The sequence below is a fragment of the Equus caballus genome, chromosome 20, assembly GCF_041296265.1.
Source record: "Equus caballus isolate H_3958 breed thoroughbred chromosome 20, TB-T2T, whole genome shotgun sequence".
Classification (NCBI taxonomy): domain Eukaryota; kingdom Metazoa; phylum Chordata; class Mammalia; order Perissodactyla; family Equidae; genus Equus; species Equus caballus.
In genome coordinates, this window is record NC_091703.1 from 64,266,091 (window position 1) to 64,280,189 (window position 14,099).

General features: G+C 41.0%; 1 protein-coding gene and 1 long non-coding RNA gene across 9 annotated transcripts in view; one reads left to right on the top strand and one right to left on the bottom strand.

Moving 5' to 3' along the window:
• The window catches only part of LOC138919580 (uncharacterized), a 63,257-nt gene extending 61,183 nt beyond the window's left edge, over positions 1–2,074 (bottom strand). The window contains exon 1 of the long non-coding RNA XR_011429829.1: positions 1,945–2,074. This is a non-coding gene — a long non-coding RNA (uncharacterized lncRNA). The remainder of the gene's footprint in view (positions 1–1,944) is intronic.
• Positions 1–14,099, top strand: part of ADGRB3 (adhesion G protein-coupled receptor B3) — a 645,078-nt gene that overhangs the window by 275,144 nt on the left and 355,835 nt on the right. For all 8 annotated transcript variants that reach the window (XM_014734522.3, XM_023625136.2, XM_070244801.1 and 5 more), the window contains 2 exons: positions 3,762–3,926; positions 4,377–4,541. In XM_014734522.3, the coding sequence (XP_014590008.1) occupies positions 3,762–3,926; positions 4,377–4,541 (330 nt within the window). The remainder of the gene's footprint in view (positions 1–3,761; positions 3,927–4,376; positions 4,542–14,099) is intronic.

Below are 14,099 nucleotides of genomic sequence, written 5' to 3' on the forward strand. Positions count from 1 at the left end.
TGGAACTTTAAGCACTTGGCCAATTTTAGGATATCAAACTGAAAAATATTGGCTAAATTTTAGGATATCAAACTGAAAAAAACCTAAAATAAAAAATAATGTCTCACATTTGGCACTAAAAGAAATTCTTTCATCTAATTGTAATGTCTGTTATCTGATGTTTTCAATTAAATTCATATATCCTTCTCTTTCTAACTTCTCAACTTTCCATCTTTCCCGTAACTTTGACACAGGAAAGGAATACTGGGTTTTCCTCTTTTTTTTTTTTTTTTTTAACTATCCAATCAGTTACTTTGTCAAGTCAGTTCTTTCATAACGGTTCAGTTAATGTTCAGTAAAAGGAATTTCTAGTTCTCAGTGTAAAATAAAACATCAAAAATGTCCACTTGGGGGCTGGCCCAGTGGCCGAGTGGTTAAGTTCTCGTGCTCTGCTTTGGCTGCCCAGGGTTTCACTGGTTCCTATCCTGGGTGCAGACGTGGCATCATGAGGCCATGCTGAGGCGGTGTCCCACATAGCAGAGCCAGAGGCACTCACAACTAGAATATACAACTATGTACTGAGGGGCTTTGGGGAGATGAAGAAAAAACAAAAACAAAAAAAGTCCGCTTGACATATTTTCAATTTCCTTATTTCTTTTCTGTAACTGACTTTATAAACAAAACTCTTCCTATCTAAAATACATATTTTGTTGATGTTAATGGTGGTGTTGAAGCTCAAAATTTCCCTCAAATGTGTGCTATTAACTCATTCTTTTCTTTTTTAAAGATTGGCACCTGAGCTAACCACTGCTGCCAATCTTCCTTTTTTTTTTCTGCTTTTCTTCCTAAATCCCCCCAGTACATAGTTGTATATTTTAGTTGTGGGTCTTTCTAGTTGTGGCACATGGGACGCCGCCTCAACGTGGCCTAATGAGCGGTGCCATGTCTGCGCCCAGGATCTGAACGGCGAAATCCTGGGCCGCCAAAGCAGAGCGTGCGAACCTAACCACGTAGCGTGTCCGGCCCCTAACTCATTCTTGAACTTCAGCCAAAACAGACAGTGTATACATTGACAGAACTAATCTTGTGAATATATGAATTTAAAATGTCTAAAATGTTTTTACTAATGGAGATACAAAGTCCTCTTTTAGGAAAAGCCTAAAGAGCAAAACACGTCACAAATCTTCTTATTCTTCTCAATCTCTTTTCAGCAAGGTCATCTCTCATTCCTCATTGATAATACAACCCCCCTACCACCCTCACGGCAAAGTTTCCTCTCTCTGATTTCCACATTTGACTTGCTCACTACTGACTGCAAGTCTTCTTAGTTGGAAGGACTTATCTTCTCTTTGCCAGTGAGTGTAACTATCACATTCGTAAAAAAAAAATACTAAAAGTTTTCCTCTAGCCAGAATTCCTGAGGACTTCACATATTCCTCTCTTGTAGTCAGTCAGCCCTGCATGAGGTCTGCCTCACCTAATTCGTCTCTGTTTATGTGTTGCTTTCTGAGTGTTCTCAATAATTTGAATGCCTGAACATTCTTTTGCCAACTAGATGGTAAGGTGCAGTCATGAATCTTATTTTTTAAACCCTTCTCAGAGGCTTACAATACTGAGAGTTCATAACACAAGCGCAATAAGTGTTATCTTTGAAAAGCAAAAGTCTGAAATGAAAAACACACTCATCTTTAAAGCCAAAATAGAGAGGAAATGGATCATTTATAACGTCCTATTGATTCGCTAGACTTTTCTTTTTTGTCGGGCAAATGGACTACTAGCCAATAAGATTGTATCAGGTACTTTTAATAAAGTGAGATGCTAAAATTACATGAATGGGATGATTAAATTGGCATTTTGTGATTTTTAATCTCACAAAGGGTTTATTAAGTACAGCTAGATACCTATTAAACAAGCTTCTTTTTAATAGCAACCTGCAAGCCCTGAAATTAGGTTGAAAGTACTCACTCATGTTCTGCCGGGCTTCCTCGTCTGTGTGGACGGGTTTTCACAGCAACATCAGCTCATGTTGGAACTCTGGATTTCTGGTGAATTCTCTTTCACTGTAATGAAATTGACTAAGAACCAGGAAATGATACTGGAACAAGGAGACAGTCATATCCTAGTGATTTATAACACTTACGTGCTAGTTCAAGCATTCTAATTTACGGAACTATTTTTGCCCGATTCCTTTGCTCACTTGCATTTTGCGGCTTATGGGATTCTGCCTTTGTGAATGCTGCCTCTTTTGTCTAAATACCCAGATCGCACGCTACTAGTCTAACATAATTATCCCCAAGTAGATGAGATCTGTTCTCTGAAAGCCTTCATGTGCCATGCTAAGATGTTATTGTTTTAACCTTTTATTTTCTTATTTGCTGCATAATGTAATTCTTTTCTAAGTTATAAGTTTCTGGGGTTGGGATTCATATTGTTTTATTTCTCTCTCTCTCATAACACCTATATCATATTAGTCTCGTAACTAATAACTGAATTTATTAGTCTGATAACTAATAGATTGTCAAAAATCATTTGAGTGAGTGAATAAATAAATCACTCTCAAGTTGAAAGTCCCAAAGGCAAGTTCAATCGTCTAGATGAAGTCTCAGTCACCAGGCACCGGGAGTCATCTGGATCCTCTCTCCACTTCCTTCGGGAGAGCCTCTCACCATCCCTCCCTGGGCGCTCTCTAGTCTTTCCAAGGCCCTCCGTCATCTGCTCTGTCTCACCCTCCTAGCGTAGACCCTCCCACGCTCTCCCATAATTCCTCCTCCACTCTGCACTAGATCTTATCATAGAAGCCCATTTAAATCCTACAGTGGCTTCCTACTGATCTCAGAATAATAGCCAAATCCTTAGCAGAGTTGACAGAAAAGTATGCAAAGTCTGTCCTCTGCCTTTTTTCCAACCTCCTCTGGTATAGCTCTTTGTCTGGCTCTCTGGATTCCATTCACAGTGGCCTTCATTCACTTCCTGGAAATGCCCATGTTTCTTATGCCAGGGACCTCTGTGCATCTTCATGGACCATGCCCTCAGGCAAGTATTTCCTCATTATCCTTCAAGGCTTGCTTGAAACCTCACTTTGTCAAGGAAGACTCCCCAGAGTCAAGACAGAGCTCTTGTCTCATCGCATCTTGAAATTATCCTTCACAGCAGTGCTGTATAGTTAATTTATTTTGCATGTGATTAAGGATTTAATTCATTCCAGGGGTTCTTTCTCTACATAGGAGCTCTGTGAGTTATTGGTCAGTATTCACTTTGTACACTGCTCCCCGCACCTCTCTCCTAGCCCAAGGTCTTGCTTTTTTAAGTGATCAATAAATGTTTTTGAAGAAACAAATGAATCAAAAGAGATACTAGAGGGGCTGGCCCAATGACGTAGTGGTTAAATTCGTGCACTCTCCCTCAGCAGCCCAGGGGTCACCGGTTCGGATCCTAGGCCAGACCTACACGTGTCTCATCAAGCCATGCTGTGGCAGCACCCCACATATAAAGTAGAGGAAGATGGGCAGGGATGTTATCTCAGGGCGAATCTTCTTCCAAAAAAAAAAAAGAAAAAGCAAGGGGGGCAGATACTGGATACATAAAAGGAAATAGAAGTGAGAAAATAAGGTAATGGTAGTTTAGGGATAATAATAAACTCTGATGGCAATGTGCCTCCCATGGTGTTCATTGAGAGTCTCTTGGCCGGGACTCGTCCTCAAGGTTAGTGTTCCCCTGCACTTTCTGTGCAGCCTTCTCTCCTGCAAGATCTGCTCATGCATATCTCTCTCTCTGTTGGGCAGTCGATGGACAGTGGCAGGAGTGGAGTTCCTGGAGCCAGTGCTCGGTGACCTGCTCGAACGGGACCCAGCAGAGAAGCCGGCAGTGCACCGCAGCCGCTCACGGGGGCTCCGAGTGCAGAGGGCCATGGGCGGAGAGCAGGGAGTGCTCCAACCCCGAGTGCACAGGTAGGGCCCCTGGCTGCCTTTACAGGGTGCCTGCCCTTTGTAAAATGGGACAGAACCGTGCCGGACGGTTGTAGACGAATCAGATAATTATATGTTTCTGACCAATGAAGCCAATGTAGCAGTGTTCATTCTGCTGTATGTCACATCAACAAAGCAACAAAAGTCAGGAGACTCTTAGATTTAATACCCCTTAAGCTGATGAAGTTTAGCACTGAACTTGTATTTTTTACATAGAAGGTTCAGTGTCCATTTGAAGAGTCTGATAAACTTACATAAACTTCTGTTATTCTCAAAGCTGTATACTTGACCAGGAGGTCATATATTTGAAAAAGGTGTGTTCATGGTGGTAGATTTATAAAAATGCAGCAGACAGTAATGGTCCTCAGATTTTAAAATTCCTAAAGCAGTTGCAGTAGACGGCTGCCACTGACCGTGACACGTTTCTTCCAGCCAATGGTCAGTGGAATCAGTGGGGTCATTGGAGCGGCTGTTCCAAGTCCTGTGACGGCGGCTGGGAAAGGCGAACGAGGACGTGTCAGGGAGCGGCGATAACCGGCCAGCAGTGTGATGGATCCGGCGAGGAAGTGAGGCGATGCAGCGAACAGCGCTGTCCTGGTGAGAATGACCTGAGATGACCCCGATGCAAATGGTCTATTTCCCCCCAAAATAAAAATTCAAAATATTGTCATTGGTTAAGGGCAGTACGTCCTCAGTTGAAAGAAAAGTGGCAATTTACTAGTTTCTACAGTGTAGAGGGCTGCCTCTAGTTATGCATCATAGACCGTTGCTTCTGTGGGTTTTTAAAATATTTGCTGCAAAATGACACTGAAAAATATGATAATACCAAGGTAGCCATACTGAACAGTAACAAGGCTAGATATCGTTTAAATTAGGTAGCAGTACTATTTTTTTCACTATTTTCGTGAAAATGAAGAACACAAAGCAAGTTGCCTTAGATTATTTGCAGCAGAAATATCAAGACGTAAGTGTTAGGTAGCTAAGAGAGAAAATAAGAAGAGGCTGTCGAAACTTGGACTCTTGCAAATTCTGCTGTTAATTCATCTTGATGCATGACCGCGGACAGCCCCGTTTACTTGTCCTTGCCCCATTTCCACTGTAAAAGGAAATTCCCGTGAGGAACACATTTAAAAATGAAAGCAGAAGGGCTTAATTAGGAGTGAAAGAATGGAAGTGCTGCTGCATTAAATGGTTTTACATATAAGGCATAGAAAAAAACGAAAGGTCGGAAATTGCCCAGATTATAAATCTTATATTTTAAAAGATCATTTAGAACAAAGATTCCTTCCTAATTGTGTGTACATTCCATAAAATATTATTGACATACTGAGGACTCAACAAATAAGTGAAAATTAGGATTTCAGGATGATATCATATGCAAAACTGCTATAAATGTGCTGGAAAAGGTTATCGGAGGGAATTTTAAAATTTCACAGCTGGGTATGGAGGAAAGTGCTGAAGTGTGAGGACCCAGTTAGAGTCCTGTCACGGCTGGTGACTCTCGGTGGGCAAGCTCGCCAGTCCCTCTGGCATCTGGTTCCAGTGGGTGCGGGCAGTGCAGCTGTTGGAGGTCCCATTTCAGTTCAGAAAGCCATGGGTTTCTGTCTCTAACATGACTACTTCAATTTAGAAAAACAAGGTATTTTAAGAGATTTCTAGGGGTCACAACTTGGTATTTCTCCATAGTTAGAATTCTAAAGACTTGTCACAGTCCAGCACTGAGCATACCAACAGAAACTGGACTCTAAGAGTAAGAAAATTTCAGGAGATTTTTTTCAGAGCTTAAAAAGGTCTAAAATTAGTTTTGTTAATTCTTAAGGCCATATGAATTCAGAACGATAAGCAGGAACCAGCAGGCTGGATGTCTTCGAGAAGGATACCTGTATACATCAGCGCTCTGACGTTCCTCCTGTGCTGCATGAGAATTAAGAAGCATCAAACTAAAACATTTACTTTGCCCAGAGAGAAATCTCCTTAGAACACTAGGCATGATTAAATAAGACCCTTTTAATATTTGAAGTTACCTAAACCAGCCTGAGCATACCAAGATTCTTAACCGGTCCTTCTGAACCGTCTTTCCTGAGTGTGTGTAGAGGTAAGACGGGGCTGCTGCAATCAGCCTTACAAAGATTGCCACCTGCTGTTTGGAAAACATTTCACATATCTGTTTACAGGAGGGGTTTATTCCTTATTTGCTAGGTTTGTTTGCTGGCTTTCTTGATTTAAAGCGGGATGAAAATGATCACACAACTCTGTAAAACTTTTTATATTGTACTGTGTATTTTTTAGTAATAACCTTAACAGTTTTATTTTACACTTTTCAATAATATGACCTGAAAAGAACTGCAAATCACTTCCAAGTATATAAGTAACATTTTCAAATTAAAATGAATTTTTGAGTCAGCTAATTTATAAATTTGTGCTTATGTAGGTGTAAAAGAATAAATATATGTACCAAGCTTTTGAATATATCTCAATCTGGTACCTTTATACAAACTGCGTTATCCATCAAAAATTGTATATGACTATTAATTTCAGATATGCCTTTGATACTCTGTAGAGTATGAAAAGGAAGATTTATATTTATCCTTTAATTTTTCAATGTGCAGTCATATCAACCCCAAATTATTTTATCAAGACAACGGGATTTATAAATCACTCAGTTTTCCGTAGTGGACGTGGTTTATGTAATCACATTACAACTCTGTTCAGTTGCCCCTCTGTGGTCAGTGTATGTTACTTCCATGACCAGGAGCATAGTTCCTAATTTCAACCATTATATTGCTCCAAATTTACACATTAACGATATAAATGGAGAAAACTTTCGAATTATCTTAATACTTACTGAGGCTTTTTTTTTTCTCTTTTTGTCAATTAGAAAGCCTCAACAAGTGTTTCTTTTAAAACAATATGTTTATTTCTAGTAATATTTTTAATACTGTTCATTGTTGATTTTTCTTCAGATTGCTGGAAACAACTAGTATTTATTTTTATGCTTCACTTAATTTAGATGCAAAACAAATTAATCAAGTTTGCCAAGAGACCCTCTGTTGTTAGGAAGGAGAAATGTAATATTCGCACATCTTTGTCTGGATAATTAATGAAAATAATGATTAATCATCTGGATTTAATCAAAAGCTGTGAAGATGTCTACTAAAAATGGAAAATAAAAAAAATATTTTCCCATCAAGATGAGGACATTCCTTTACGGGAAAATAGATAAAATAAAAGCATTACAAAGAATATCATCGACCAAAAATAGAGATTTAGAGGGATGAAAAATTATATTTAAAAAAATGCTGCTAGTTGAGATATAGAGTAGCTACCGGAGGGATAATTAAATTGCTTAATTTTTAAACTGATCAAACTCCCCAAATAAGGATTTCATTGATCTCAATCTCATTGCACACCCCTGGGGTTTGAGGGTTAAAATAGGAGACAGGCAATAGCTCTTCTGATTTTGTTATGTTGCTAGCATGTGAAAACATTCTATTTTTAGTTTCTTTTGTTTGTTTTGCAATGTTTCCCTGGTTAATATCATCCAGAAAGCAGATGTTACTGGTGGATTGGTCTGTGACCTTGCATGCTTCCTGGGGACCTCCTTGCTCTGTTCCCAGGGAGGGGCTTGCTGTTCCTATAGCTCCACTTCTGGGATCCATTACTCTTTAGTCAGTAACTGCTAAGTTGGAACCTACCATTCACAGGTAGATGTTAAACTTAACTTGTACATAAAATGTCTTTCTTGGAGTGAATTGCCTTATCTGCAAATGGTGAGTGAAGCCTGCAGGTTGCATGTGCTGAGAAAATCCTGTGAAGTAAGGTACCCACATCATAAATGTGCACAGTAAGAGCAGCTTACACCAGAGATGCAGCAATTATTGGTGAACTTACCTCTAAACATTCGAACCAAAGGAGGTCCGCAGTGACGTTGGCCATCCTAAACTTGGCTTGAACATGAATGCATGTGTGTTAGACTTTGGCGCCCTGCAGTATGGTGACCGCAGCCCTCCCCCATAGGTGTGGCTGTTCCTTAGCTATGTAAGATGCTCTCTTCTCAGGGGACCAAGAGAGACTTTCATTTGTTTTCCAAGTAATTTTCTTTTAACGTGGCTTTAGTAGGAACAAAGAATCACAAGCTTGCTTCCTTTGCACTCTTGTCTTCTTTGAGTGCCTCTCCTTGTTGTGCAAAGCTGTGCTTCTCACACTGTAGGAGACATAAGAAGCACCCAGAAAGCTTGTTAAAACACAGGTTCCTGAGCCCAACCCCCAGAGATCCTGATTCCGTAGGTCTAGGATGGGCCTGAGAGTCTGCATATCCAGCCAGCTCCTAGGTGACATGGATGATGCTGTGCACCCTTTAGTCATCTGGTCTGCACGTGACCCTGTGGGCACTGGCCTATAGTAAAAATAAGTAAATAAATACAAATAAGATGATAAAGTTAACAAAGACATGGAAAACAGTCCTCTGCCTCAGCTCCACTGATGAAAGTTGAGATATCTCCTAACGAGACTGCAAAATTTTATTTTATTTATACTACTTCATTAATAACGAGGGATTGTTTCTGAAATCAGTTAATAGTGAAAACACAGACAATCCATTTAGAGTCTCCCTCGCCAACTCATGTGTCAGTCAAAATAAGATCTCTTTACAGCAGTCATTTAAAGAAAATAGGGCTATTAACTAGTCGTGTGGACAAAGAAGGACGGGTTAGTCCTCATCCAGCTCTCCGTTCTCCAGTCCCCATTGTTCCTGTTCCAAGGAGAGCAGGAGAAACAAGTTGGGTCTCACTTGAGCATGTGTGATGTACGGCCACGCACGGCCAGGATACCCATCTGTAGTCCTGCCACCCCCAGCAACCGTCTCCCTGAGCAGGAGTACATTTTCACTGCCTCTTGTCCTCCAGGGCTGCTAGCTGCTGTAGACACACACGAGCATATAATATTTTGGGGCAGGGGGTGTCAGGGAGGAGGATGACGTCTTAGCTCACATTGACTTAGTTTCTCCTCAGTTCCCAGTTGGAAGAGTGGTGAGTTGATGACTATCGGTACAAACATTTTGTCTTTGTTAGAGACACACAAGTTAATAAGTCAGACTTCTAAATTGTGTGGACCACTGCATTTTAAGGCCAAATGTAATCATTATTAGAAACCCAAATATGTGAGTATAAAATTTACATATTTTTTCTAAAGAGAACAAAAAAGCATTCTTCTCCATAGGGAAATATTTGTGTACAAGTTGGCACCTGCTTCGCCTTTTTAATTCCAAACCACAAAGTTAATCACTCATAGAACTTTTACAAAGCTCCTATTCCATTAGAATTTCTATTATTTTCTGCTATAAGATGTTACGTATGCACCCTGAAAGAAATTACATTATTACCTATTCAGTTTCAAAAGATTAGGGCAAGTGTTTTCACTGAATATTTTTGGACATAGCAAATAATGTCACACCCAAGTGTTTGCACCGGTTGTTCACCTAAAACCAATCACTGAGTTCAGTGTTGACAGTAGGTGGCACTAGGTATTGACTTCTTTCATCTCAAATATTCTATTTGTTCTTGCCAAGTCACCTCAGATACATTCTAAAAAGTAGGGAAATCGATTAGAACTTGAAGATACTGCATAAGTGAGAGAGATCACCTGTTGCTTAATAAATCTCTAAGGAAGCATCCATGCTCCTGAAAAGCGTGGGTTTTATTACCTGCTCCAGTCTACATTTCTGCAACAAATCAGCTAAGTTTTTAGGCAGAATTAAGGAAGAACTACTGGGGTCTAAGACACTCAGTGTGTATACCAGATAGTACTGTCTGTCTGTTATTTAAACCTGTTGCCATGGAGATAATCACCATCCTGATTTGTTTTATCAGATTGTTCATCAGATGAGACTTGGAGAAAACTCTCACAGCTTCTGCCTTAGCAGAAACTAAAGAAGCAATTTGTTGTAATCTTGTATTACCGTACCTTGTCCAATTTAGAAATAGTTGGCAACACGCTGATCATTCTCAAACTGAAATAGAAAATTTAAGCAGCACTTTTGACTATTTTTTATTTCTTCCTTTCATCCCATGTTGTTTTTATGGTAAAAGTATACGTATTTTAGGAACTACTTAATTATTTTTAAATTAACAAAATTAAAATTAATGCAATTAGTAGAATTCCTTTTTGGGTTCATTGTGTACCAAGACGCTAAACCTGAATATTAGTCCTTGACATTTCTCACCCCCCACTGATTTCCCTCTCCCGTGGATCCTGACTTGTGAATAAGCCTAAGATCCTGCCCCTGCGCTCTTTGGTTGCTGTCTCTGTGTCTTTATCCAGCATCTGTGTGAGGAGTGCCCATAAATCTGCATCTTTATGCCACACCCCTTGCAAATGCCGGACAGACCTTTCCAACTAGGGTATCCAATCAGACTCTGTCACCAGGAGAGCTTCTGTCTCCCATACCCAATCCTTCCTGTCATCTGCAGTAATTTCTCCTCCTCAGCAATCTCTTTCCTGGTGATGGATCCCACCTCCATCAAGTCTTTTCTCAGTGGTCCTGCTTTCTCTTCCCCTGGCCACCACCTACTAGCGGCATAAAGAGCCTGGAGTGGAGTCAAACCAAGTTTGTCTTTGGGCCTCAGTGTCCTCATATGTAAATGGGGATAATAATATGTGCTGCAAGGGATCGTTTCAAGGATGAAATGATAAACTACCATAGCTACTTAGAATTATTAAATAGCAGTCTAGGTTCTCTTTATCCATTACACGTATCATTGCAACAACCACATTTTCTAATCTTGTCCTCACAGGTTCATCTGATTGTCCTTCTCTTTGCATGGCCTTAGTCATGTGACTCACTTGCCCAAAAAAACTCCCATGGCTTCTCGTTACTTGTGCAATTCAGCGCGTACTGGGATCCTTTTGATTCTCGTAAGGTACCACGCATCAGCTCATCAGCTTTCCAAGGTTATCCCCTCCACTTATTTATATGTACATATATAAAACAATCAAACAGCTCCAGGGTCTGGTCCCCAGAAGGAGGCACATATTCTCTCCCTACTCCGTTCCCTGAGCTGTCATTCACCTGGTCTCCTGGTGTCCCATCCCGTCCACCTTCACCTGCTGAAATGGGAGCACCTTGGGACCAGTCCAAGCCAGCTGTCTCCTCCCTTAACCATTCTTCTTTCTCCCACAGTCACTGGGGTGTTCTTTCTTCTTTGAACCCCTGGAAATTTGCTTTGTGCTTCTCTTATTCTGTATTGTTACCACAGCTCTTAGCTGAATTTCTAGCTCTTTACAGATGAGTTATCTATTTTCAGCCTCCACATCCTCTACTCTGCGTTGATCCCCGTGGAACGGAGGAGGTTATTAGATACATGCTCTTTGGAATGTTTTTTTCATTATCCTAAAGGCTATAACTGGACTAATGAAATCACTTGTATAAATGCATGTGAATAAAAGTTTCAGAATGACTATGGTAGTAACGCCTTACATCTTAGAATCTTCTTTTACTCTTTCAAAATGCTCTTAGTTTACTTAAGTAGAATTTAATGGACATTTTTAGCACATACACTATTTTCATTTTGTAGTTACAATTTGTGACATGATCCTTCCTTCTTTAGAAATAAATCATTGAGATGTTGGAGGTAAGAAAAATATGTACGTTTCTGTAGCAAGTTATTCAATTTCCCCAAATCTCAGTCAAGCTTTTTCCTTTAGGCCAAAGCTCCTCAAGGCGGTCTCTCTTGTGGCCACCTGTCAGGCTAGAAGTGGTCCCAGGTGTGCCCCAATAGGGAGGCCCTGCAGCTGGGACACAGGAGGCTGTGGCTGTGGCCTCCAGCCTGGACTAGCCCTGCCCGTTACTCTAGGCATCTCCAGATGTTGTCGTTTCTCCATGTGCCATGACCTGGAGAAGGCAATGAAGCATTGCGATCCTCGGCAGTTCCTAAGATAATGCAAAAAGGCAGGTAAGCCCAATTCTCGAGCACGAACCTCAAGCATACCCCAACATAACACTTTGTTTCACTAAAAGTTAGTAAATAGTTACTTAGAGTTATTCCTCACAATGAAAGTTAGCTATCTTTTTTATCATTATTAACTTTGTTAACAGGTTGGAAGTAGAGTGACCTTCTCGGCTAAGTTGAAATATAGAATTAAAAAAATCAGAATTCAGAATTTTGGAGGGTGTGTTTCATAAAACACTGTCTAGACCAAGTACTCAGACAGGCAACCTGCAGTGCACATTGTTTGCTAGTTAATTTAAAGTTTGGAGTTTGCTGACTTGAAGACTTCCAGATGAATTTTTGTAAAATATATGACTCCCTTGTTTACCACTTCCACAGATGCTGAGCGATGGTGTAACATTCTCTGAGAATGGACTGAGGGAGCTGTTTGATTGACAGGCCCACCACCCCCTCGCTCAGTGATGTCTCTCTGCCTTGGCTTCTTCAGGTTTAAGATGGGGATCATATTTGCATGCACCACATAGGGTTAGGATGAGAAATAGACACATTACTATATGTGATGCACTTAGAAGACCGCCTAACTCATAGTGGTCGGTAAATCTTGCTGTCGTAATGGTGGTTCTTTCAACTTGACACTGAGAAAAGCCATTTTCTCTGGGAGGAATGCTGCTAGGAAACACATTTCAGAAAGAGCCTTCTTTTCCCTAAGACCTTAGCAGCACCACAGATTCCTCCCATGAGCAGGTTCCCCCACTGACAGGAGAGCTGTGAGCTGTGTGAGCACAGAGACCAGATCCATCTCATTTACGTCTGCAGCCCCCAGCACAGGGACTTCCCAAAACACAGGAATTAATTAATTGCCAGCAAGTGAAATCTGAAATGTGGGGTCATGCGTATTGCATGTTTTTCTATTTTCTATTTTTTTTTCCTGTATGCCTGCTCTACAGTTTAGAATCAATTTCCCTTTAATGCTGAAATTCTAGCATAAGAGGTGAAAACTAATTTTCCACATCAAATTGATTTAAGCCCTGTATAATTTTTGCTATTTTTAAGAGACAGAAAATCAGTTTGAATAGACAGATGAACAGCTAATCACTAGGTAATTGCTCCCTTGTTTTAAGGGAGCATGCTAACTACATACTTATGACTTCAAGTACAGTCCTGTCTTACAAATGGGTTTTTATATCTTTGCACTACTGATGGCAAACAGTGGGTCTCTCAGCTGATGAACAGACTTGCTGTTCATTTTGCTAAGGCATAAAAACGAAGAGTCCTTCATGTTGCTGCACAATAATATGTTTTTATTTTGAGCACAGAGTGGCCTGAGCTAATTATGTATTTTCTAATTTACAAAATACGCATAGGTAGCATTAAAAAGAAAAAAAAGGTAACACAAATCTCTGTTGCTAGTTTATGTTTCTCTCCCAAGCTGTGCTTCCATACCCCAACCGACTTTTCGATAATACCGAGATGTGCTCAGGTATCTCAAACTCGAAACTATTTTCAGCATCTTCTCCCCCAAGCCACCTCCTCCTCGTGTGCTTAACTCAGGGTATAGACATCAGCCATTCTCCCTGGAAACGTCAGCTTCATCTTTTATTTCTCTCTTCCTCTCATCCTACGTCCAGCCACGGAGCTGGGCCTATCCCGCCTGCTAAGTAGGTTTTGAATCTGCCCACTGCCCATTGCCACTTCCCGTGACTCCACCCGCCTCCCCAGTTACACCCCTTAGATGCTCCCTGCCTCCCTGCCTTCATCTCACTTTCCTTCCATCCATTCTCTGAACTGCAGGTATAGCGTTCAAAACGTTATCATAAATGTCCCTTGCCCTTACATTGGGACTCCTAGTTTACCTCAGCTTCCATCACTCGCCGCCACACACATACTTACCCACCTCTGCTCGTCCCCAACTTAACACTCTGGCCATTCTGAAATGTCCCCAATTTCTTGAGTGTACCAGGATCTCCTAGTCCCCTGGCTCTTCCCACGTGTGGCTCCCGAGGCACGCTTTTCCCTTCCTCTTTGGCTGTCTCCTGCTTCTCCTGTGCTCCTTGACTTGGACACCCTTCTGGAAATCCTCCACTGACATCTGTCCCCTGCAGTACTCCCCGAGCAGCCAGGGCCTCTCAGATCACAGTGGCCGTCCTGCCGTATTGTCATGTCTCCAGATACTGTCTCCTTCACCACCTTGGGGGCTGAGAGACTCTGA